This window comes from Mustela nivalis (genome assembly GCF_964662115.1).
Source record: "Mustela nivalis genome assembly, chromosome: 2".
Taxonomy (NCBI): domain Eukaryota; kingdom Metazoa; phylum Chordata; class Mammalia; order Carnivora; family Mustelidae; genus Mustela; species Mustela nivalis.
This window is the reverse complement of record NC_139021.1, coordinates 4,666,765-4,690,712: the sequence shown is the minus strand read 5'-3', so window position 1 is coordinate 4,690,712 and position 23,948 is coordinate 4,666,765. Positions and strand designations below refer to the sequence as shown.

Sequence of the window (23,948 nt, the reverse complement as noted above, 5' to 3'; positions counted from 1 at the left end):
TACGTTTCTCAAGAGTCCCCAAGGGAATTATTTCTTTAGAAATATGTTGCGCATTGAAGTTGATGAATGAGTAGACTTACATGTGCTCACCACACACACACAAACACACACGCGCGCATGCGCACACACGCACACACACAAAGCAGCAACTAAGGGAGGTGACAGATGTGTTAACTAACCTTATTGTGATCCCTTCACGAGATAACGAGGCCGAACCAGCACACGCACACCTTAGACTTACGTGACATTACGGGTCAGTGATATCTCAGTAAAGCTGGACCAAAAGAAAGGTGACATTCTCACTTTGTAGATCCCGTGTATGAGGTAAAGACCAGGAAGCAGGACTTCCCCCAGGGAGGCCAGTCTGAACCAATATGGCGTCCACTACATTCTTGTAAGGATCTTATTCATTTGAGAGAAAGAGAGCGTGTGCAGGAGCAGGGGGAGGGACAGAGGGAGAGAGAGAGAGAGAGAGAGAGAGGCAAGCCCCCTGCTGAGCAGGGAGCCCAGTGACGCTGGGCTGGATGTGTGGCTTGACACAGGGCTCCATCTCAGGACCCTGAGACCATGACCCAAGCCAAAGTCAGACACTTGACTGACTGAACCACACAGGTGCTCCTAAAACATTTTAAGACCAAGAAGGCTTTATCTCTTCCTGGGGGATGAGTTGTGGTGACTATTAAAACACAGAAAGGAACTACCCAACTCAGGCTCCAGCCAGTTCAGTGGTCTGTTTCAGGCCCTCTCGACGAGCCCCACAAGGTCTGGACCTCATTTTAACTAGGAGCCTTACAAATACCACCTCACTGGCTTCAAACATGATCCTGCAAAGCCAGTGAAGAAACGGAGACCAGAGGTTAGCAACTTGCCCGTGGGCACCTGGCTAATAGCAGAGAAAACCGAATCCAAACCAAGATCTGGGTCTGTGCTCCTTCCACCACCTTCAGGACCAGAGGCCTTTCACTCCCCTGAGAGGGCTTCACAAGAACCACTTTGAGCTCAAAACGAGAAAGGGCCACTCTGCCCAGGGGTTTCTGCCTGGCCTCTGATTCCCCCTGTGGGCGGCTCTGAGCTCTCCAGAAGCATGTTAATCTGAGCCCCCTGGGAGGGGTTCTTCTTCATAGACCTGCTGAGCCTGTCCTCAGCCAGGGGTTAAGAGGATAAAAGGCTCAAAGCATCAAGCTCAGAAGTCACAGATTCAAAGGCAAAAGAAGAAAAAATGGGACAGGACAATTGTTGACAGGAATGTGGATTTGCTAGAAAAATAATCCGGCATCTCCCAAATGCAGAAATACTTGAGTAACGGTCCTAGGAATAATTCTAACAAGGCCTTTTGACAGGGAAGAGGAGATTAAATTTTTTAATTACAACAATTATGGAATTTTATTCTTAGAGACCATGGAGTCAACCTACATGCCCGGAGCTAGAAGGAACCCTTGACTCAGACCGATAAAAATCCTGAATCACGCTGACTTGTAAAAAAGTAAAGGGAATCTGTCTGTCTGCACACGTGGAAAGTCATGGGCCTGAACTGGTACATTAGAGCTCTGATTTCTGTGCCATGAATATCGTGCCCACTGGCCATTCATCAGGGCACACAGTCCGTCTTCACAGCAAATGGACCACGGTCAAGGCCCTGGAGATACTCACCGGTGGGTCCCACATGCCCTGCCCTCCCAGAGTCATCCTGGCCTCTCTTTACCCAGCAGTGCTGGACATCCAGGGGGGTTCTCAACCACATAATCCCACTCCTATTCAAAAGTGAGGGAACGAATGAAAAGGACAGCAACTTATTTTAATAAGAGAAGTGAGGAAAAGGATTGTTTCTGACCGAACCAGACAAATCAATTAATTGATCTCTGGCAAGCAAAGATAATTGTATTTCTGAGTCCATTAAGGCACATCGGGGCTGGTTAACTCATTTCACAGGGAACTGGCTGTCGCCGGCCATTAGGTGATGATGGGGACGTCGAGGCATAAACACAAGATGGCATTTTCCTTCAGGAAACCCTTGACTTATGACTCAACCATTTTCACTCTGGTAGAGAAAAGGCAAGTGAGTTTGTTCAAAGGGGATCTCAATCCTAATAATTCTGTGAGTGTCTGACCTTAAACATCAGATCTGATAATACTGATTGAGGCCAGGAGATGAATCTCAGCATCAGGGAAAACCTTCACTCAGAAAGAAAGCCAGTTTGATATTGAGCTTTATCTGAATTAAGACTTAAAATGGAATCTGAATACATTTTCAAGGACAAATGTTGGCTCCCTTTTAGCGAACAATATTGGGCATATTGCATGATAGGCACAAATGAGATCTTAATAAATTGATGACTAAAAATGTTCACATAGTGGGGGGTTTATACATGTATACTTTATACTTGTTTGCTCAAGTACTTTTTTATGAGAAGACTGTTGTAACTGAAGTAAGACTTTCCCTTCTGCATTCTGGCTTCCAGAATCCATACTGGAAAATTTACACGGAATCTCCATGGGCTCTTGAGCAAGAGGCATCCATGTGCAAAAGGAGGTAAGGTCCTGTCTCCTCCTGGGGAAGGGGAGATGCCACAGTCCTGCTACAAAGGAAGGGACCTGGGCCTATTCCGTTTGGAAGAAGAGGTTTTCAAGCAAGGCCAAGTTTGCTCAGTGTGTGGACTCCTTCCTTGGATTCTAACCCAGTCATTTTCCACCTAGGAACCACCTGTGAAACTTTACCAGTGCTGGTGCCTGGGGTCCCACCCTAGAAGTTGTTTATTTAATTAGCCTGGAGGGTGGATGATTGCAGATGATTGCAGCACACAGCCTAGGTTGACACTGTCATGGAAACTTTCTGTGCTGTTACCCCAGACTCAGATGGAGAACACGCAAAGACGTGGTTTTCTGAGCCTCATGACCAGCGATTCTGACTTGGTAGGTCTGGGACAGGGCCAAGGGTCTGCACCTCTAACGGAAGTGTAATGGTGATATTCCCACCCATGCACCACACTCTGACATGCAGTGATGTAGATGGCACGTTAGAAATCAGGACGTGTTTTCTCACCATGGGGATCCCCCTAGTTGCAAGACGTTCTCAAAGAAGCAGAAAGTTCTATCAGGGCAAATATAAGCTCTCATGCATCTCTAAGGAGATGCCAGGCTCTGCCAGGTCAGGCACAAGCCATATAAAGTCAGGTAAGATCGGGTCCCTTAAGGAACCTCAAGCCACTTGACAAGAAGACAAAGCCAGACAGGACATCACCACTCTTCCCTTCAGCAGCCTGGTCCTGTCCCCCACCATTGATGTCTCAGAACATCAGTGGCACTGACATTAGCATCCTGACAGTCACCAGTCTAACAAGAGACCACCTGCGGTAAGCTCTGTGATCCCCCAGACCCACCTTCGCACTCTTGGCGTCCCCGTGGCCTTCCAGGTGGGCTCTGCTTTCTGACACTATCGAGCCATTCTGTGGTCTGGTCCTCCCAGGTCCTCTGCATGGCTGGCTCCGACCCACTTTTCAAATGACAGCTTTGGGTGATCTCCTCCTAGGACACCTTCTCTGACTCTATGCACAGAGTGGCTTCCCCTGCTGTTTCTCTTCATAGTATCCGAAGTCCGTCTTTGTCACAGAACTTCCCCTAACTGGTGGTCATTCCCTGTGTGTGTATCTGCCCCCCGGATTAGCTGGCAAACGCTCTGCGGGCAGAGTCTCTCACCTTCATGTTTCTAGAGCCTTTTACAACAGCATACGCTTACTAGTGTTTATAGGAATGGCGATGTGAGTGGACGGTGGAATAAAACTAGGAGAGGCAGGCTTTTAAGATTATGGGAATGAGGGATTCCTACAAACTGGGCTGGATACAGTAGATAAAGATCAGTCAACAAATAGTCTGACATGAGAGTATATTCAAGCTAGAACTTAACAGGGTAGAATTTTCAAGGCAGATATTACAAGAAGGACATTCAAGAATGATCTGAGCACAGACAATAAAAGTATAGAAATTTAAGGTCAAGCCATTTAGGCTTTGAACACTGAGCTGGGTGAGAGCATGAGCAAGCTGGAGGGTTGTAAACAGGAAAGCAGTGGTCCCACTATTCATAGTGACGACAGCTTAGATGGTATTTACGAGGCACTGGGCACCAGGCTAGCTGTTCGCCATATATTACTTCATGCAATTCATACCATAAGACGTCTTCTGATTACCCTGTGAGACTGTGTCATCACCATTTTACAAGTGACAAAATGGTGGCTCAGAGTGTTTTAAAAGGACATTTTCACCCTCTCAGAGCCTACAAGGGGGCAGAGTGTGGCTTCACATTCAGGTCTGACCCCCAAGCCAGGTTCCCCAGTGCCTCCCTGCCCCTGCCCTTTCTATCAGGATGAGGCCTGCTGCCAGGCATGGGCTGACAATTCACAGTGCATGTTGACTGGTTTCAGGATATATTTTCCCTTGGAGAATTTACTTCAGTCAATATAGACTCTGGAGAAATACGAGTTGACTGTTTGTTCAAAGCAAACTCCACCAAAAGGCAATATGCATTCTGGGACTAGAAAAACCATCCACAAGCGTAAACGTATGAGAAGCAAGCAATCTCCGAATGGGGCAGAATCTCATGCAATATTCTCAGTTCTGCATCCACATGCCTTTGACACATCTCACAACGTCTACCTGACCAGAAGAGACAGGGATGATCTGGAACATCGGGATAGAGGTACAAGGGGCAAGTTTCATCATCCGAGAAACTGCTGAAATGTGGCTACCCACAGTCCGATTCGGTGTGAGGAAGGACATTTTCCCTTCCTTTGCAATCCCTAACTCTAATTTTTACCTCTCAAGGACCTTTGGAGCACATCCTCAGACCCAAAAATGGGCCAGCCTCCCCAAAGCTGCCTTCCTTTTCTTCAATGACACATGGAAATCCCCAGTTTTCTTTCATGGGGGGCGCACCCCGCCCGCTAGGCTTAGATCTGTTATCACTTCCCCATGGAGTGTCTGCTCGGTAAAGTGACTTCATCTCACCATGAGCATGGTTCCTGTGGGATTCGGAACAGGAAAACCCTTGGTGATAGAGCTGTATGGACCACAGCTGCTGGGCGCCCCTCCGAAGGATGCAGAATCCTGGCTGGTGCTGTACCTAGCCTGTCCAAGGCTCTCTGCAGCCTTGACCCAGGGGACTGGGAACTCTTACCTTCAAGGTCCTACTGCTGGCAGGACTCTAGAGATCTTAGAACCCACTCTGTTCTTGTTAGAGCTCTGCCTGCCTTCATCCAAATGATGTCCCAGCCTCATGGCCAAGGCTGCTAGGAAGCCCACCATAAGTATGCTCCATCCTAAGAAGATTCCCTCATCCACATCAAAGTGCCAACACCGTGAAGGGTTGGCATGGGGAGCAGGAAGAAATTTCTGAGAGCCTTTGTTCCACTAGACCCGTGGTCACCAACTGCCGATGAATTCATACTTACAGTAACAACATCTTCAAGCATGCAACTCCGATATACGTATATTTATTTACAATCTCATACCCATATGATTGCATAATCCTGCACAATATTCATTGCAAGCATAAAGAAGGATCTTTTAAAGGTGAGATAAGGAATTCAATAATACTTGTTTTAAAAATTAATTACTTTTTCTATTAAAGGAACATATAACCTTTTTGCTCTTACTAAAAATATGCATATAACAGTGATTCAAAATTCTGGTTTTAATTTAGTCTAATTAAATATTAGACTTCAGTGCTGAGCATGGCTACACAAGATAACTCTTCAAAACACACAGACCTAGAGGCTCTTAGGCAGGCAGAGCGAGTCACGGTTTCCTCACTCGTCTGGTAAACTCCTTAACCAACTGCGCAGGGCCTTCTTCCAGTTTTGGGTGTGTTGAAATGTCCTGCTTCTGGTAACGGTTTCATACAACACTTAGTCAACACCTGAAGCCCCAGAATACCATTAGGATTAGGTGTATCATGAAGAATTACAGTTACAACTCCACATATCAAATAGTTCTTTACATAAGTTCAGATTTCTAAGCCTACTTATTTTTTAATCTGATCAGCTTGCTATTTCATCCCGGGGTGCATGTGTGAACACGCTGAGCAGGAGAAGACCAGGGCGGTGCTGTCTTTTCCTGCTGTTCACCATACTTTCATTAGCAATATTACCTTCGATTCATGATGGCTTTACAGTACTTATTTTTAAGCCACTTGCTATTTTATGAGGGTTAGTGTAATTAAAGGAAGAAAACAGTTTACGGATGTGTATACCTGTCCAGTCCCAAACTGTAGCATCTGGCAATGTGAGGGTGATGTCATCAACTCGTCTGTACTGTGGGAGGCCCTTTCATTTGATGCCAGAGTCATGACTAAGTGCCATATGGACACAAATTTCTCCAGGGTCATTCTGGATTCTAATTATTAATAGAGCTTGATTTCCCTTTGATTTTTAGAAAAGATTTTATTCATTTATTTGTCAGAGAGAGAGAGAGAGCACACACAAGCAAAGGGGGGGTGCAGGCAGAACAGGCAGCAGGAGAAGCAGGCTCCCTGCTGAGCAAGAAACTCCATGTGGGACTCGATCCCAGGACGCTGGGATCATGACCTGAGCCGAAGGCAGCGAGCGGCCCAACTGACTGAGCCACCCAGGCATCTCTTCCCTCTCATTTTTGATGAAAAGAATTATAAATGGAAGTTGTAAAATTTTCTTCCCACATCTTGATGGATGCTTCGTGTAGCCCTGGGGAGGGGGGAGGCAGCCCACCCTGGAGACCAAGCTTACATCATAGAAAACAAGCAACTCAGCCCCAGAATCCCCCTCTATTATGTTAGAGCTTCAGATTTTTCCATCCCCCTGATCCCAAGTTACCCATGGGGCAAAGTAAAGACACTACCACTCAGGCTACGGTTGGTGATGAGGATTTAGGAACTCATCAGTAGAAGTGTCTAACACATCATAGACACATGACACTCTCCAACGTGAACAGGAGAATGGGGATAGGTACCAAATGGGCTCCAGGAAGCAGTAAGCAAGCCAGGACTCCAGAAGCCGGGCCCCAAGCCCAGAGTCTTCTCACTACACCGCAACTTCTGATCAGGTGAGGATGGTCCGACAGATGCTGACAAGCTTCTGGCGAATGCCCAGATCTTTGCTTCCTGAAAATTCAGCTCCAGAACCCCAACCAGAAATGAGGGCCCCCGTGCCTGGGACATAGCTGGTCCCAGGATCATTGCCCGGTCCCTGCACCGCCTGCTTCAGGTCACCCACCAACATGTCCTGGCCACTGAATCTCCTCACGGAACAAGGAGCCATCACACAAGGCGCACTGGAAGCAAAGACTCCAACGATCCTTCTGAACCTGGAGATGGACCCGGGCGGCAGAGGGTGAAAGTGTGAGATGGTCTCTACTCCGCCCTGAGTCTAGACTGTCCTTGCACTTGGCCTTGGCCACCAGAAGGCCTGGGAAGCCCCTCTGTGAGTTTGCGGCTCCCTGGCACGATGTCGTGTGTGCTTCCACTCCTGCCCATAGGGCTCATCTGCCGCCTCCCAGCCGAGGGCCCAGACCTGGAGCAAACCACAGCAGGGGCGGCCAGGCCCGTAATCCAGCTCACCCTGCCTGCCCCTCGGAATCCACAGCGGAATGGAAAGCTGCAGTTCGAAGGCACTACGGTGAAGGTTCAGGGTACTCTGTTCCGTGGCAAAAACACACCAATAGATGGAACCACTTAAAAGCATCAAGTTGAACAAAGATCAAAAAGCTTCAGGCTTTTAAAATCAAAAGCTTGATTTCCAAGTAACCTTCCTCCTCTCTCCCGGGGACCTCCCCCTCCTCCCTTCTCAGACTTGCGTTTCCGGACCGAGGAGGCCACTGGCAGCTCATCCGCAATTGCTGTCGAAACCAGTTAGATCCTGTATTTCCCAGTGAAACAGCCCAGCCCCTTCCTCTTACGGATTTCAATTTTGAAGGCCTCCTTCCACCCTGCACAGCAGTAAAACCAGTGTTCCTCTTTATCCCTAACCCTGTCTCGGGTTGTATTCTGGCTCTGAAGCATGGAGGTCAGTTTTCCACAACACAGATACCTCCTATTTTGCACTGTTAACTTGAACACATCACCAATGCAGTCTCTATGAACTTAGGTTTCCTTGTCTGTAACCCAGGGAAAGCAGCAGCTGCCCCGGGAGAGCCCAGAGCCCTCCGGTGGGACAAGATGCTTCACATACACCATCCACATGGTTAGTATCTTGTATGCTTCGTGTATTATCATGTATGCTTCACATGTACCATCAACGTGGTTATTATACACCTTGAGAGGCAGGTCTGTCCTGAAGACCTATTGAGATGTGATCAGCACCAAATTCAGCGCATCCTTAAAGACTACAAGCAACTACATTTTAATTCTTTACTTAAAGAGGACATCATAAATTTTCAGTCCTTGAGAGATCTAGGCACAGGTATTAGGTATGAGACACAGTTTTGGGGAGATGGGCCTACAAATATTGATCACAAAGACCTCTTATTGTCAGAGCCATACAAGCAAGCTTCATTTCCAATAAATTCACTTCCCCGTAAAACTGACCAACATGCATCACGGGGAGAGGAACCCAGAAGAGCAAAGGTGGACGGGAGAGCAGGAGGGAGGGAGAAACTCACATGCTCAAGCCTGCCAGTGTGGGGGTGATTTTCAACCTCACTAAACGTTTGGATGTTGCACTTGGCAGGAAAAATAATGAAAATCCTTTTCTTGTTAATCCAAAATGTCCTTCCTCCTGTTCTTAACCTCTATTTCCTTCCAGGAGAAACACACACATACACAGAGGACCCTTGAACAACAATGGGGTTCGAGGCACCCACCCACCGTCAAAAATCATGTAGGACTTTGGACTCTCCCAAAACTGAACTACTACTAGCCTACTATTGACCAGAAGACTTACTGATCATATAGACAGTCAAATACACATATTTTGTATGTTGTATGTATTACACACTGTATTCTTAACCTAAAGGAAGCTAGAGGAAGGAAAATGTTATTAAGCAAATCGTAAGGAAGAGAAATAACATCCATAGTGCTATGCTGCATTTAGAAATCCGTGTCTGCTGGACCACACAGCTCACACCCGTGTCGTTAAAGGGCCAACCATGTATGTATGTACACACCAATAGATACAGAGATGCATACTTACCCTCTCTGAAAGAGATCCACATTATAAAATTTATGTAGCTCTACAGAAAACTCAACCGTTCCTTGTACTTCAGACATGATCTTTTTGGTTCATTACCTGAAAAAAAAGAGAGAAATTAAGAGCTTGAGATCCCATCAGCCAAACACAGAAAACCTGGGCTTCCACAGGAGCATGGGAGCATGGTGCGTCCATTGGATGTCATCATTGAGAGGTTCCCTTTACAGGAAAAGACACAGAGACAGAAGACACACTTAACTGTCACTCAGCTCACTCCTCAAAGGACCAGACTTGGACCCAGTTGTCCTAATCCTAAAGTGGGGCTAGCCCACAGCCCCTCCTTACCTGTCAGTGTCATGGAGGCAAAAGCAGCCCAGCCATGGGCACAAGGCCAATGGCCAATGGAGAGAGTCCCGGCTCTCCCACTTTCTACCTGTGTGACTCTGAGCAAATCACTTAGCGTCTTCTCTATGACACGACTCCTGGTAATAGCACAGAACAGATAAAGGGTGGACGGATTAAATGGGTCTACCACACAGAGCGCTTTGCACAGTTCCTGACATGCACAATGATTAATATCAGTAATTGAGAGTGACTTTATCACAGTTAGCATAAATGCCATCTTGTAAAGGGCTAAGGGGCCTGGAGTGGCAAAGCCCGATGTGCTCTCCACTGAGCATGGGCAGCAGAAGGACCGGGTGCCACTGCCCAGCAGATGTTGAGCCCAGCTCGAGGATGCTCATTTTCCCAGCGAAAAGACCTGAGGGCCAATAACAAGAGGGCTGGATGGGGAAGAGGCAGGGGACAGAATTAAAACAGTGCAAGTCTAGGAAGAGAAATGAACCAAGGGGAAGAAAGACTCAAAGTCGGCTGAATTTTCTGAGGGTATGAGGTTGTCTAGACACCAACGATAAGGAGGAAGGGAAAGAAACTGATTTTTATGGAGCAGCTACTATATACTCTTAGGGCTGCATGAAGTATTTTCTGTAAGTTGCCTAATTTTGACCAAGAAGAAGTTTGTGATAAAGTTTCTTGCCCCATAATGTAGATGAGGAAAAGGATCAGAGAGGCTCTAATCTAAAGCCACTTTCCTCTTCTAGAATGCTCTAGTGGTGTGTACTGTGGAAGGTGTCTGCACTCCCTCCAAGCCTCAGTTTGCCGCCATGTGTAATGGGACGATACAAGCTACGTAGGATGAGTTCCCCTAGAATAGGAGGTAATTACTTGCAATGAGCAGGTTCTTGGGGAACCAGCAGGTTCTCCCCGGACAGTGACTGGCATGAGGTTGGGAAAGGGGATAATGAGACAGAGGGAGGAGGGAAGCCAAGAGGAGATGCAGTCTCTCCTACCTGGCACCCAGGTCTCCTTTGAAAGCCTCTCTTCCCTCTACTCCCCTGATGCCTCAAAGAACAGAACACCAACACTGGGGTTCAAAGGACGACTTCACTGTAGCCAGTGGGGTCATGCCAGGCCAGCTCCCAAGAATAAAAACGCAAGAGATTAACGTGGCCTTGACTGCGCGCCTTGGCTCTGACACGGGTGCCACACAGGGAAGCATTTCTGAAGATGCAGAATTCCGCTGGCCAAATTAAAATGCAGCAGATCCCAGAACACAGCCTCTGTAAATCCTATAAGCGGAATTACAAGCTGGCACACCCGGAGAAGTCTGGCTCCCAGAATGCACTGAAAACCAATCTCCGTAATGGGAGAGACCTGGAGGTGCACACCGGAGCCGGTCAAGGTCAGAACCATGCACCCACCTCCCAGGCCCCAATTTCAATGTCGAGGCACTTCCAGTAAGAGCTGGACAGGGGGCCAGCAAATAAAGCCACTCTGCACCTAATTTCATTATCACGTGAAACATGGGGACAGCTGCCTCTTCCCTACTTCCGTCTCCCGTGCTCAGTCTCCATCCTTAAAATACCGCAGAGCCAGCAAGCCGTCTGACCCCTGCTCGCGGTGGCAGATCAATAATTCCTGACCCTCCCAGATCCCCGACTTGGGGAGGATGTGACAGAGTAAGGAAGGGAGGGAAAGCCAGAAGAGCACACACTAGCACTCCAGCCTACTGCACACCAGACACTGCTTGGGGGCGGCGGGTACGTATGTGTTTCACGCCCACCATGAGACACGTCTGCAGCGGGCAGTCCCGGCGCCCGTCCCCCAGGAGGCAGCCACACCGTACGGAAGAACAGCACCGACCCAGGAGCTACAGACACGACTTTCCCATCTCTGGCCCTTGCCGGCAGAATGGCCGGGACAGTGTTTTTCTGGAAAATTAGTCTTTAGAAGAAAAAATACTTAGTGCATGGAGAATACCATGCAGAACATGGTTTTCTCCTGGGAAGATGTGCCCTCGTGCCCTCATGACCTACTGCTCAGGACACATTAGCTGGGACACGTAAATGCAAACACAGCTTCTGAGAGGAAAGCTACCTGTTCGTTTTAAGGTCGTGTGATTTATTAAAACCCAAATACCAAGTTAGTCCATGAGGAAGATGAGTTCACATTTAAAATACCAGTTTTGGGGCACCTGAGTGGCTCAGTGGGTTGAGCCTCTGCCTTTGGCTCAGGTCATGATCTTGGGGTCCTGGGATCAAGCCCCGCATCAGGATCTCTGCTCATCAGGGAGTCTGCTTCCCCCTCTCCCTCTGCCTGCCTCTTGGCTTACTTGTGATCTCTCTGTCAAACAAATAAATAAAAATCTTTTTAAAAATAAAAATAAATAAAATACGAGTTTTACAGTGTGGAGATTCCTCAAACAATTAAAAACAGAAAGAGCATATGATCTAGTACTTCCACTGCTGGGTATTTACCCAAAGACAACGAAAATACGAATTTGAAAAGACACACACACCCTTACGTTGACTGCAGCATTTTTTATAACGGCCAAGATAGGGAAGCAGCCCCAGCGTCCGCAGAGAGACGAATGGACAGAGAAGACGTGGTACATATGCCAGAATATTATTGAGCCATGAAGAAGGTGACATCTTGCCTTTTGCAGGAGCATGGAAGGAGCTAGCAGATACTACCCTAAGTCCATTAAGTCAAACGGAGAAAGACAAATAACAGACGGTTTCACTTACATGTGGAATCCGAATCACCAAAAGAACAAACAAAACTGGAAACATCTCACACACCGGAGGCCGTGAGACGGGAGGGACTTGGGAGCAGGTGAAGTGATACAGGGGATGAAGGGGTCCACACTTCCAGTTCCAAAACAAAGTCCCAGGGTAGACAGTACTGCATAAGGAACACGGTCATGGACACCGTCAGGCCGAGCGGTGACAGATGGGGACCGCGGCTAGCACAGTGGGCACTGAGTCATGTGCAGAACTGTTGAGCCATTCTGTTACCCGTGTGACACTGCACGTCAACACTGCCGTAACAAAGACACAGAATAAAATAAAATACGTTTGAAAACTCCATATTGGGACGCCTGGTGGCTCAGTCGGTTGAGTGTCTGGCTTTCGGTTTTGGCTCAGGTCATGATCTCAGGGTCGTGGGATCAAGCCCCACAGTGGGCTCTGCTCCCAGCACAAAGTCTGCTTCAGATTCTCTCTCCCACTTTCTCTGTCTCTCCCTCTCAAATAAATATATACAATCTTAAAAAAGAAAAACTCTCCATATTGATTTTGCCAGCAATTGTACATGGTCCAATTGGCAGAGATCGCAGGAATCTGTAGGAATCCCAAATTATCAGCTTGGGGCCCAGCCATCTCCTCTGCCCTTTCTATCTGAGCAACAGAGAGAACATGGTCAGAGGAGGGGCTACACGTGGGGCCCCAGGTCAGCAACCTCAGCATCACTTATTTTGAAAGCAAAGTCTTGGGTGTCCCCCTCAGATCCACTAAGCCAGAAACTGTAGGGACGAGGCTCGGGAAAGGAGTCCACGCCCTCCAGGGAACGCTGATGCCAACACCCTCTCAGAACCGCGGGTGCACAGTCGAGGGGCTGCAGTTTCAAAGACCTGAGATCACCAGCTGCCTGGGGGCTGCCTCGCCTTGGGCCCCTGCTTCACTGGGTCTCTGTCCCTCGGCCCCTCCGTGTGTGAAGGACTGCCTGCGCCGTCCGGTGGTTCTCATGATCACCAGAGATCAAGCACAGGGAATGGCCGATACGGGCTAGAGCACACACACACAAGACAGGCATTTTTAAAAATACAGGCCAGATTTAATTTAACAAATGTCCTACTGGGCAGGAAGATGCCAGCTCTGTGGGAGGAAGTGCCCCATGACAAATAGCTCAAAGAGCGGGCGCGGCGGTATCCCCATCGCCCCCATGGTAGAATCCACCGGCTCCTCAAAATACACAGGGTGTGGACGACTAAGGGGCGCATTATGGATCCACGGCCGAGTAAGAAATAACCCAAGCCTCCCACGGGCACAGGGCCGACAGGTGACACACGCTCGTACGCTCCCCACTCACATTACGCTCATACACCCAGGGCACACTCAGACACCAGCACAGACACACACACCAGGTGTACACACATAACACACACACGCCAACACATGAGACTACATGGCATATATAACCCCATCACACGCAACAGGCAACACACCCGACCCATGATACACACAGGCACCACACCCACCCCACGTGCACCAGAGACGTCTCTGCACTAACGTCCTGCTACAACCAGCAACCGCTCCCAAGCTGGAGGCTGCGATCATCCGACCACATCTGCAGCTCCGAGAGGCTCAGCTCCCTGCATGCATTTCCTGAAAGCCTCCTGCACGCCCAGGCGCTGCCCCTGTGAGCTCAGGGCTGGGACGGGGCGATCGAGGGCCAGTGGAAAGGAGAGGGAGGAGGACGGGGAGGGAGAGCCCAGGATGCTCGGGGGAGGCGCCCCTGGGAAGGCAGACTTGTGAGTGGTGAGGCCATGCCCAGTCCAGGGTCCCCCATGAAAACCCTCCTCCGCTTAAAAAGCGAGAAGGGATCCGTGCAGCTCGATGTTTACGGCAGCGTTATCTACGATAGCCCGACTGTGGAAAGGGCCCAGATGTCCCTCAGTAGGCGAACGGATAAAGAAGATGTGGCTCCTACACAATGGGATATTCCACAGCCATCAGCAAGGACGACATCTCGCCATTTGCCATGGTGTGGACGGAGGGAGAGTGTATCACGCGAAGTGACATCGGTCAGAGGAAGACAACTATGATGTCACTCCTACGTGAAATTCACGAAACAAAGTGAATAAGCCCAAGGGGAAAGAAGAGAGAGAGAGAGAAAAACCAGAAACAGACTCTGAACCCTGGAGGACAAACTGGCTGTCACCAGAGGGGAGGGGAGGGGCCGGGAGGGTGGGGGAAATCGGGGCTGGGGATCAAGGAGGCACCGGCTGGGACGAGCACGTGTGTCGCCGGGAGTGTGAATCCCTGTGTTTGCGCCCTGGAAACTAATATTACCCTGTACATTCACCAACGGGGATTTAAATAAAAACGTTAAAAACAAAAACTAAGGAGAGCTCCCCGGCAGGTCCTCAGGGCCTCAGCAACGGCCCACCTGCCCTGCTGTTTCCCCCACACGGAGTAAGACCCCTCCTCCAGGCAGCGGCACCCCCGGCCTGCACCTGGGTGGGGCCAGCTTGCACCTGGGGAGCTTGGTGTAGGGACGTGCCCCCACAGACACAGGTGAGGGTACGGGAAGGACCCCTGATGCGTCTGGCAGGGATGGCGGGACACGAGCTTCAGAGAGGCCTTCCTTGTAGGTCGGGGAGAGAGCAACGTGGGTCTCTAGGGCACCACACACACACATGCTCTGCACCAGCTGGCCGGGTCCCACTCACACCGGGTGACCTCCAACCTGCTGCTGCCTTCCCCGGCCTCATCTTCCTCCTCTGTAAAATGGGAGCCATCACCACACTTTCTTCATGGCGGTGTTAAATGAAAGATGTTAATACACGTCAGGCATTTAGAGCCTGGCATAGAATGGACCCCGACAAAAGCTGGCCAACATTAATTTCATTCCGGGAGGCAGAGCGGGAACAGTGCGCGCTGGAGTGGCCGCCCCCCCCCCCGGCTTCCCATTCATACAGAGCAATCCTGATCGGACACCCCCCTCACACAGGATGAGACTTCTCCCAGCACCTCTGTCCCCGACAAGAGATGGGCCCATCTCCTGAAGCAATGAACTTCCCACCACTGGGAGCGGTCCAGGCACAGGAGGGGCCCTGCTTCAGGGATCCAGGCCCCCGAATTGTGTTTCAGGGGCAATGAAATTCCCTCTCAGCCTCAATGTCGTAAGACCCCATCAGCCCCAGGCAGAACATGTTTAGCCCAGATCAACAAGGAACAAGACAATGGGTTCGGAAGAAAGCAGAGGAGACGGAGTGGAAAACCACTACAGGCTTTGCAGGGCCTCTCTGAGCCCAGATTTCCACATCTGCATGTCGAGGGAAGACCAACGAAGAGAATGATTTGTGAAGATGACTAATGAAAGGGATTTTTAAAAAAATCAGGAAACTGTTTTCAGTGTCAAATAGGGTCTTATTGAAGTAAGGAGCAGAAACTATGTTGGAAACATGAGCACATTATTTATCCTTCCTCGAGGGTGGAGATGTTTAACGTCCTTGAAAACAGGAGGTCGTGTCTCTCCATGGCTTTCTGAGCACTCCACGCCCCCCACGGCGGCTGGGACACCGTAGACATTCACAGATACATGTGGAATTAATGAACACGGGGCGATGCCGGCACCCCGAGCTGCAGCCGGAGTGTGAGCGTGGAAGGGGGACCCATCTCCCCGAGGGAAAACAGCGACACGACACACACGCCGCACCGCGGAGGGGCGTGAGCACCGGTGTGGATCACGTGGGAAAGAGCGCCTTCGTTGCGGTCACAGATACTGACGAGGCCGGCCCGGTGAGCCCTTCCAGACAGGTCCAGCCCTGAGGACTGGCACCGGGCTCTGACCACGAGGCGTGACACGCACAGCCTGAGGTGTCCGGGAGGAACGCGTGCAGGCCTGGGGAAGGACGCCATCCCAATCTCCCCATCACCGCACGGCAAGGACCACGCTGTGGGGAGCCCAGCCTTCCTCAGCATGGGGGCCAAGGACCTTCCCTCACAGAACCCCAGGAAACACACAAAAACACATTATTGGGTCCTACACCCAGACCTCCTCCTGAGACTCGGAAAGGGATGGAGAAACACTTGTGCTAAGGGGAACCCTGGTGCACCTGCTTCTCATGCCGGCTTGGATGGGAAACCACGCACATCGCCAAGTCCTGAGCCAGAGACCAGAGAAATGCTATCTGCTGTCTATGTGAGTGACCTACAGAGGGCAAGGAACAAATACTGGAGGCTCCTCCTTCAGAAATGAAGCCACTTTTCTTTCTTTTTTCTTTTTCAACATTTTATTTATTTATTTGACGGACAAGTAGGCAGAGAGACAGGCAGAGAGAGAGAGACGAGGAAGCAGGGTCCCCACCAATCAGAAAGCCCAACGCAGGGCTTGATCCCAGGACCCCGGGACCATGACCTGAGCCGAAGGCAGAGGCTTTAACCCACTGAACCACCGAGGCGCCCCTGAAGCTCCTTTTCTTACAGGGCTTCATAAAGTGGTCTGGATGTAGCAGTCGCCATGTGGAAAACGGTAATTCTGAGAGGCATCTGGACCCGGGCCTTCAGGGCAGGGCACACGTGTGTGTGTGTGTGTGTGTGTGTGTGTGTGTGTGCATGGGTAAGATCACTGGGTCTGGGACAAACAAGCCAGGAGCCAAATCTCTGTTCTACAGTTAACTGCACGTCACCAAACTCTGCAAGCTTCCGTGGCCCCCTCTGCGATTCAGAGAGAACTCCTTACCCCGGGGGGGGTAACACACCACAGGTGTCAGTCCCAGCCCTCCAGGGACACAGAAGGCTAAAGTCACCGAGAAGAACTGTGAGTGCATTCAGTTCCTTGTAGGAATTCTTCCTTTTGAATTTGCTTTTGCTTTCATCATCAGAGTTCACTGAGCTTTTCCTTTCTGGGTGTTTGCTGCCCTCCGGTCGTAAGCCACTCTGATCCAGAACGGGACCGTCAAAGACACGCAAAACTCATGGTGTGGGAGAGAGAGAAATCTCGTAGCCTCTTCCAGAGAGCCGCAGCCCCGGTCATGGGACCAGGAGATAGAAGACTCCCCAGTCCCTGAACTGGAGGCCCAAGGACTGGCACCCAAGCTGGGGGAGGGGCCGCCACCTACCCAGCTGTCTGGTGTGGACCAGACATCGGCCTGGAGTCCTCCTGTCCTCTCCCCGTCTGCTGTGGTGTAACTGAGTCCCCCAACATCCACATGACGACACCTAGCCCCCCAAGTGAACTTTTTGGAAGGTGAGGCCTCTGGGAGGTCATGAGGGTAGAGCCACTGTGAATGGGATTAGTGTCCTTACAAAAGAGACCCCAGAGGGCTCCCTTCCCCCTCTGCCAGGTGAGGACACAAGACGTCGGCAACAGACCAGGGCCCTCGTCAGACCGCGCTGACTCCTGACCTTGGACTCCCTGCCTCCTGAGCCATCAGAAACACATTTCTGTGATGTGTAAGACCCCCAGACGGGTATTCTGCTCTGGCCTGCGGGGATGGACAGAGACCCCCCCCAAAGACAACCCGTCCTGACCACCGCTAGCATCTCACATCCAAGCCCTCCTCTCCGGCCCCAAAGCCGCCACCCTGTGGTTATCCTCGTCCTCTCCCTGTCACCTGGGAGGTCCCCCGCACCCCCCCCGGGTCATAGCTGAGCCCGAATCGTCTGAGGACCCCACAGATGCGGGGAGCGAGCCAGAGCGTCAGGTGCTAGGGCCAGACACTGATCTTCGGCCAGTCCCTGGCGGTGGACGATCACTCAGCAGCCAGCGGTCAGTATCTTACTTCTGCCTTCAACCCTACTGGCAGCAGTTCCAAAGGCACACAGCCTTAGGTCCTCTCTCCTTTCTTTTCCAAAGCGCTGGGTCCCCGGAGACCTGGTCTCCACGTCCACTAACTCCACAAACGCTGAGTGACTGGGCTTTTCTTACGGTATTCCCAAAATGTCTCATCAGTTATTTGCATGTTTCCCATATGTTTTACACCATTCTCAGTGGCCTCTGAGGACACTTGCTAAAACTACTCAGCCCACCGTGGTCCCCCATTACCCGTGGCTTTCCTTTCTGTGGCTTCCGCTGCCCGTGGCCAGCTGTGGTCTGGAGGCAGAGGTCCTTCTGCAGACACACCGTCAGAAGGTCAGGGCGGCCTAACGCTCCATCACAGCGTCCGCGCCGTCCTCACACTCCCTCTCGTCATGTGGGCCCTTTGCCAGATCTCACCATCACAAGAAGACGGCGCACACGGTACGTCAACCACGTTCCCGTAAGCTGTATTCCAGCATTGCTGTGACTGTTCTACGGTGTTGTTAGTTATTGCTGTGACTCTCGCTGTGCCTAATTGATCCATGAAACCTTGTCACGGGTATGGACGTACAGGGAAAAACACAGTCGACAAAGGGTTTGAACTACCAGAGGGATCCAGGCATCCCGTGGGGTCCTGGAACATGTCGGCCACGGATAAGGGCGGAGACAGCTGTATTCTGGAGGAACACCGTGATTTCAACACCTCACCAGATGCCGTTTAGAAACAAATCCTTGTACAAACACATCTCCCTTTAATATGTATCTTTTCTTTTAAAACATCCATCTCCAAAGTGCTTGGCCTTTGAAAGATTAAATGAAAAAGAAGTGTGTTGGTCTTAACACGCATCAGCATTTACTTTATGAAAAGGGCACGCAAAGCTAGCGCGCTCGGAAGTCGATCAGTCAAAGAGTGACGACAGGGTACGTGGGGACGGGCTCGGGAAGGGCCTCTCTCCTGCCACAGAGCAGAACAGTGAGGCAGTGAAAGGACGCCAGCAGGGCACGACCCAGAATGTTCTTGGGAGAGCCACGCGGGACCCCGGAGCCTCCGTGGGAATGTGCTGCCTTCCCCGGGGGGTCTGAGAAGAACAGCGGCCAGAGGACACTTCCTCAAACACCCGCAGCCACATCGGTGGAGCCCATCCCCCAAGGCGATGGACTCCAGGCAGACATTCCCCCGCAGGACTAACTCCTGGCATGATCTCCGCAGGGAGAATCTGCTACATGTTCAAGGAAAACGACCTCGTTAGGCATGAAAATCAGCATTTCTTCATTGAGGAGGGAAGGTCCCCCGAGAAGCAGGCTTCTGTCCTGCCGTGAGAGCCTCTCACTGGTATAGGTGCTGCCGAAGCGAGCACGAGAGCCTCTCGTTGGTATTTGAGCCCCATCTTGGGGCCTTACCTCTATCCAGGGACTTGGACAAGTCATGTACCGTCTCTCGGTCTGTGTTCACGTCCGGAATATGGGCCAACACCATCCTCTCAGAGCAGCTGCTTAGGACCAAAATCGGAGCATCTCCTGGACAAGGGCATCCCTTCAGGACACTGGGACCAAACACACAGAACTGCTCAGAGCACCACGGACACAGAGACAACTGAGCCATGGCCCTTGGGCCCTCTGAAGACACGGGTCAGAAAAGAGAGAGCCAGGTCACAAGTGTGGCCCACAGAGCAGGTGCCATCATGGGAGGGTGCACAGAGAAGTGTACGACCCACGTGGGCCTCACAAGACCAAGGGATCCAGGCCTTGGCCCTCGGCAGCTGTACAACCTCAGGCAAGACCTTCATCTCACTGTGCCTCAGTTTCCCAGCTGGAAACTGCTTTGGAGCCTGGCCTATGATAAATGTCTAGTAAGTACAAACTGTCATGTTCACACAACTCTGTCCCTTCACACTGGGGCCAAGGCAGTGGGACATCTAGGTGGTTGAGGATCGGCCCCAGGGTCCCAGGCATCTGGGGGAAAAGCCAGGCCTGGACCGCAGGGATCCAAGCCCTTCGGACGGGATGCTCTGTAGGGCTCCGGCAGAGGCAGCCCACCCTGACACGCCAGACTTCGCCCTCAGCACGGCACACGCTCTGGGCAGGAACGCCGGGTGCTTCAGACTCTGGGCTCTCCTGCCCTGCAGCCCATCCTCTCCGTGTCAGCGCATACCCCCAGAACCCTCCTCCAGGCCCCTCTGCAGTGCTCCGCCTCCTCAGAACACGGTCTCCCCTGCTTACGCTCTACTCCCCTGGACCGCCCACCTCCTACCTCCCCGGACAAGCTCCTGGGCTCACAGGTCCAAGCAGCAGCTCCAGGAAGCCCCTCCTGAGCAGCCAGCCCCCTCTCCTCGCCCCACACAAGCCCCAGCTGGCCGCGTGCAGACAGAAAGAGCTATGACCGCGTATGTTCTAGAAGCATACCTCTCCTGCAGGTTAGACTCGGAGCCCTTTAAAGGGCTCAGAGCCACCACTTTCTAGCAATACAACAGGAAGGAGAACAGTCCACGGCCGCGTGTGCGCGGTGAAGGAAGGAGGAACACGAGAATCGCCAAATACAAGAGGAAGGCACACGCGAGTGAACGCACGCCGATTACGCTCCTTCCTGATCCAACACACATCCCTGAGGCTTGGAAGCAGCCGCTGCTTGGGGCTGAGATGCTAACTGCACCCTCTTAGTGTGAGTGCAGAGCTGAGCTCCTTCTGTGCTCTGTGTGTGTCCACGGATGGGCGGGGGAGGCAGTGCCACGCACCGTCGTGCGGGTGGGGGCGGGGGGATCCCCGCAGAGGAGCTGGCAGGGGCGGGGAGGCAGCCCCGAGGGTGCCCCTCTGCAGAGGACCGCTCTATTTACCCTGCCCGACGCCTCAGCATAAACAGGAGAGGAGGTGAACGCAAGCCGCCGGGCCCCCAGCGAGTGAGTCAAGGCTGGCATTTCAGACGTGCTGTTCCTGCCCAGCTGCCGCGTTCGGGCCTCCGGCGTCGCCGGCGCCTGTCCTGAGCTCCCCAAGCGCCGCGGTGACTCAGCGCGTCTGTGTTCGCACTGACCACCCACAGCAGCTGCGAGCCTTCTCCACTTGCTCACACACGCGTGGGCGCCCTCGTCCAGCCACCCTCCCCGCCAAAAGAGAAAGCCAGGCAGGGACAGGAGAGGGCGGGCCTTCAGAGCCAGCAGCAGCTTCTCCTGCAGCTCGCTGGGCGCCAAGAGGAAGGGCAGAGTCCGTCCGTCCCGCGCTCACCGAGGTCGACCACCCCGCGGGCTCCTCCTCCTGTGGGGCTGCGGGCACCTCGAGGGGCACGGACCCCACTGGCGAGGGCCCCTGGAGGCGTTCACTGTCAGCCCGCAGACCCACAGGGCTGGAGGGGCCTCACGGGTCAGTCCGTTCTGCAGAAGAGGGAGCGGAGGCCATGCGGGGTCCGGAGAGGCAGCTCCGCGCAGAAGAAGCCACCAAGCCTGGATCCAAACCGTCCCCCACAAAGCCTGCCGTGGATTAGTTCCTGGTGCCGACACCTTGGGTCCTCTACTCTGTGGTTCTCTCATCTGTGAATAGGGCCAATAAAGCCCTTGCTCGCGGGGTTAGCATGCAGAAGTAAGGACTTGCCGCCGCGGCATGCGGCATACAGAAAACGCGCCAAGTCGCAGCTACTATTACAAACACCATTTTCACAGCGAAAAGCACGGGATGGAGAGCCATTCAGAGAAACGATAAAGCTTCCACTCAAGGTCCAAAATGGCCTCTCTTAAAATAAAGCACGGTTCCATTTCCTATTTAACATTTCCCTGAAAACCTGCCCGGCAGGATCTCGCCAGAAGCTGTCCCGGGATGGTGGGGAGGACTCCGAAGGACACCTCGTGGATGGAGAGCGTGGGCACGGGCAGGGGCGGACGTCAGTCTGATCGGGACGCGTCCGCTGTCGAGGGCCAGACGGGATCCCAGGACCGGCGAAGCTCATGAACTTGAATGACCACAGAGAGTGTCCCCTTTCCTCCCAGCCACAGAAATGCCCCCTGGGGCAGAGGCTCTCTTTCAGTGCCAGAAGAGGATTCAGATCCAGGAGCCCGCAAACCCACAGGTACCCGGAGTCCATTCCGTTACGTTCTCCTCAGGGCCTCCAAAGCCAGACTGGCTTCAATTCTAAATCCTAGTCGGTGCGTATTCCTCTGTACACTCGAGGCCAGTGGCTGCACGTGGCTGGGTTCCAGTTTTCTTCACCTACAGGAAGCACACTTGTCTCCTAGGAGGGGAGTGGACGTTAATGGACGGAAGTGCAATGTGCAATACAGGAAGTGTTCAAGTTAGTTGACGGGCAGGTCGCTGGGGTCCTGCGAATGCTCTGTTCCATTTTCCCAGTTAATGCAGATTCTATTCCTTACAAAAGCCTGAGCCTGGGTCTGTCAGAGCCAAGCGGGAAAGGAAGGCAGTAAGACCACCACGGTTCGGTCCAGGATGCCCCAACGTTTATTCCAGAAGACCTGCCATGGGAAGACATGCTCTATACAGAGGCCAACCCCTGTCACCTCCCCCACCACGGCCTCCCTGGACACGCAGCTGGTGGACACAAGCCTTCACGCCCAGTGCTCCTTCCCCACTCAGCAGCACGAGGCACAGGGGTCTTCCTAAGAAGTCAGCCCATCACGTCACCCAGAGCCCTACAGCTCCTTATCAGAGCCGTGGCCAGCACACCCACGTGCCCTTTCTTCCACTCTACCTTGGGTAATTTGCTTCCCTTACGATGTCCCTGTACACGGGCGACTTCCTGTCCCTCCAAGCCTCGGGGATTGGTCTGCATGAGGCAAGTCCCGAGCAGTCTCTGCGAAGCCTGCCCCGGCGCTGGCTCTCACCTTTCCTCCTGGGTGTTCAAATGTCATTTCTTTTCACTTCACTTCTTCCAGAGCAAGCAACCCCCCCTCTGGGAACCTTCCCTCCCTCCGGAAGGACAGGTTCTCATCCACTCCCAGCCGGCCGTGGCCCCCGTGGCAGGAAAGGGCCTGACCCAGAGATCACACTCCGCACGTCTCTACGGGATGAGCCCACGGTCAGGATCGAGCAGAGTCCTGAAGAAAGCAGACGATTTAGGAGCTGAGGGCTGGGAAAGGCATGAATTACTTAAAGCAGAGGGGAGAGGGGCCGTCCGGGGGAGAGTGGGAAGGGGCACGGAACTTTTGGAACAGCTGTAATACTGGATCCTTGTCATTTTATTCCACTTCGTTTTCAAAACCCAGCCTAATAGATCATTGTAAGAATGCCCTTGTTTTTGTGGGAGGAAACAGAAGCTAAGAGAAGCCCCACAAATGCAGTCCAGGCTGGGCTGTGGGCCCTGGGCCTCGAGGAAGTATAATGGGCATCGTGGCAAACACCCAGGGTCCTGTGGAGGCATTCAGAGAGGGGGGAGCAAGGCTGCAAGGCAAGGCCTGGGCAGGGAGGGGGTGTTAAGGATGGTGGGAGACCCAGGAGTGTCCAGGATTTTGCCAGCTACCTTCAAGCGTGATGCAGAACACGCCTGGAGTAGACACCTGCGGGCTGGCTTGGATATTAATCTTTATAAAATGATAATGAACTACCTGTTTAGGGACATGAATTAATCATGAACTGATGCTTTTTAAATTTTAAAAACAATCTACCCTTTATACACGTCTCCGCAAAGGCTGCTCAGACCACCTCCCTCATCGTGACGAGACCCCCTGGTTCACTCGGCCATTCGGCAAATGTTAATATTAACTAGAGGCCACGAGTGCATCAGCAACCACACCGGGTATCAGGGAAGTGTGAGTGCATAAAACAGGAGTTCAAGAAAGGGATATGAGACGCCAAGTAATTAGGATATGCAGCAGTAAGTACTCTAAGGTCACTAAGCAAGGAGCCTGCCACAGGGCCCTGGCCGGGGGCGGGAACGGCTCCTGCTCCCCTGTGACAAGTCAGGGAGCTGGAGACAGCCTTGGAGGCCCCGGGCCCCAG

At 52.1% G+C, this 23,948-nt stretch overlaps 1 protein-coding gene across 1 annotated transcript in view; it reads right to left on the bottom strand.

Annotated features, from left to right (window-relative positions):
• The window catches only part of FAM135B (family with sequence similarity 135 member B), a 279,370-nt gene that overhangs the window by 169,216 nt on the left and 86,206 nt on the right, over positions 1-23,948 (bottom strand). Inside the window, exon 2 of the mRNA XM_082719624.1 lies at positions 9,153-9,248. Coding sequence (XP_082575750.1) covers positions 9,153-9,229 — 77 coding nt within the window. The 5' untranslated portion in view covers positions 9,230-9,248. The remainder of the gene's footprint in view (positions 1-9,152; positions 9,249-23,948) is intronic.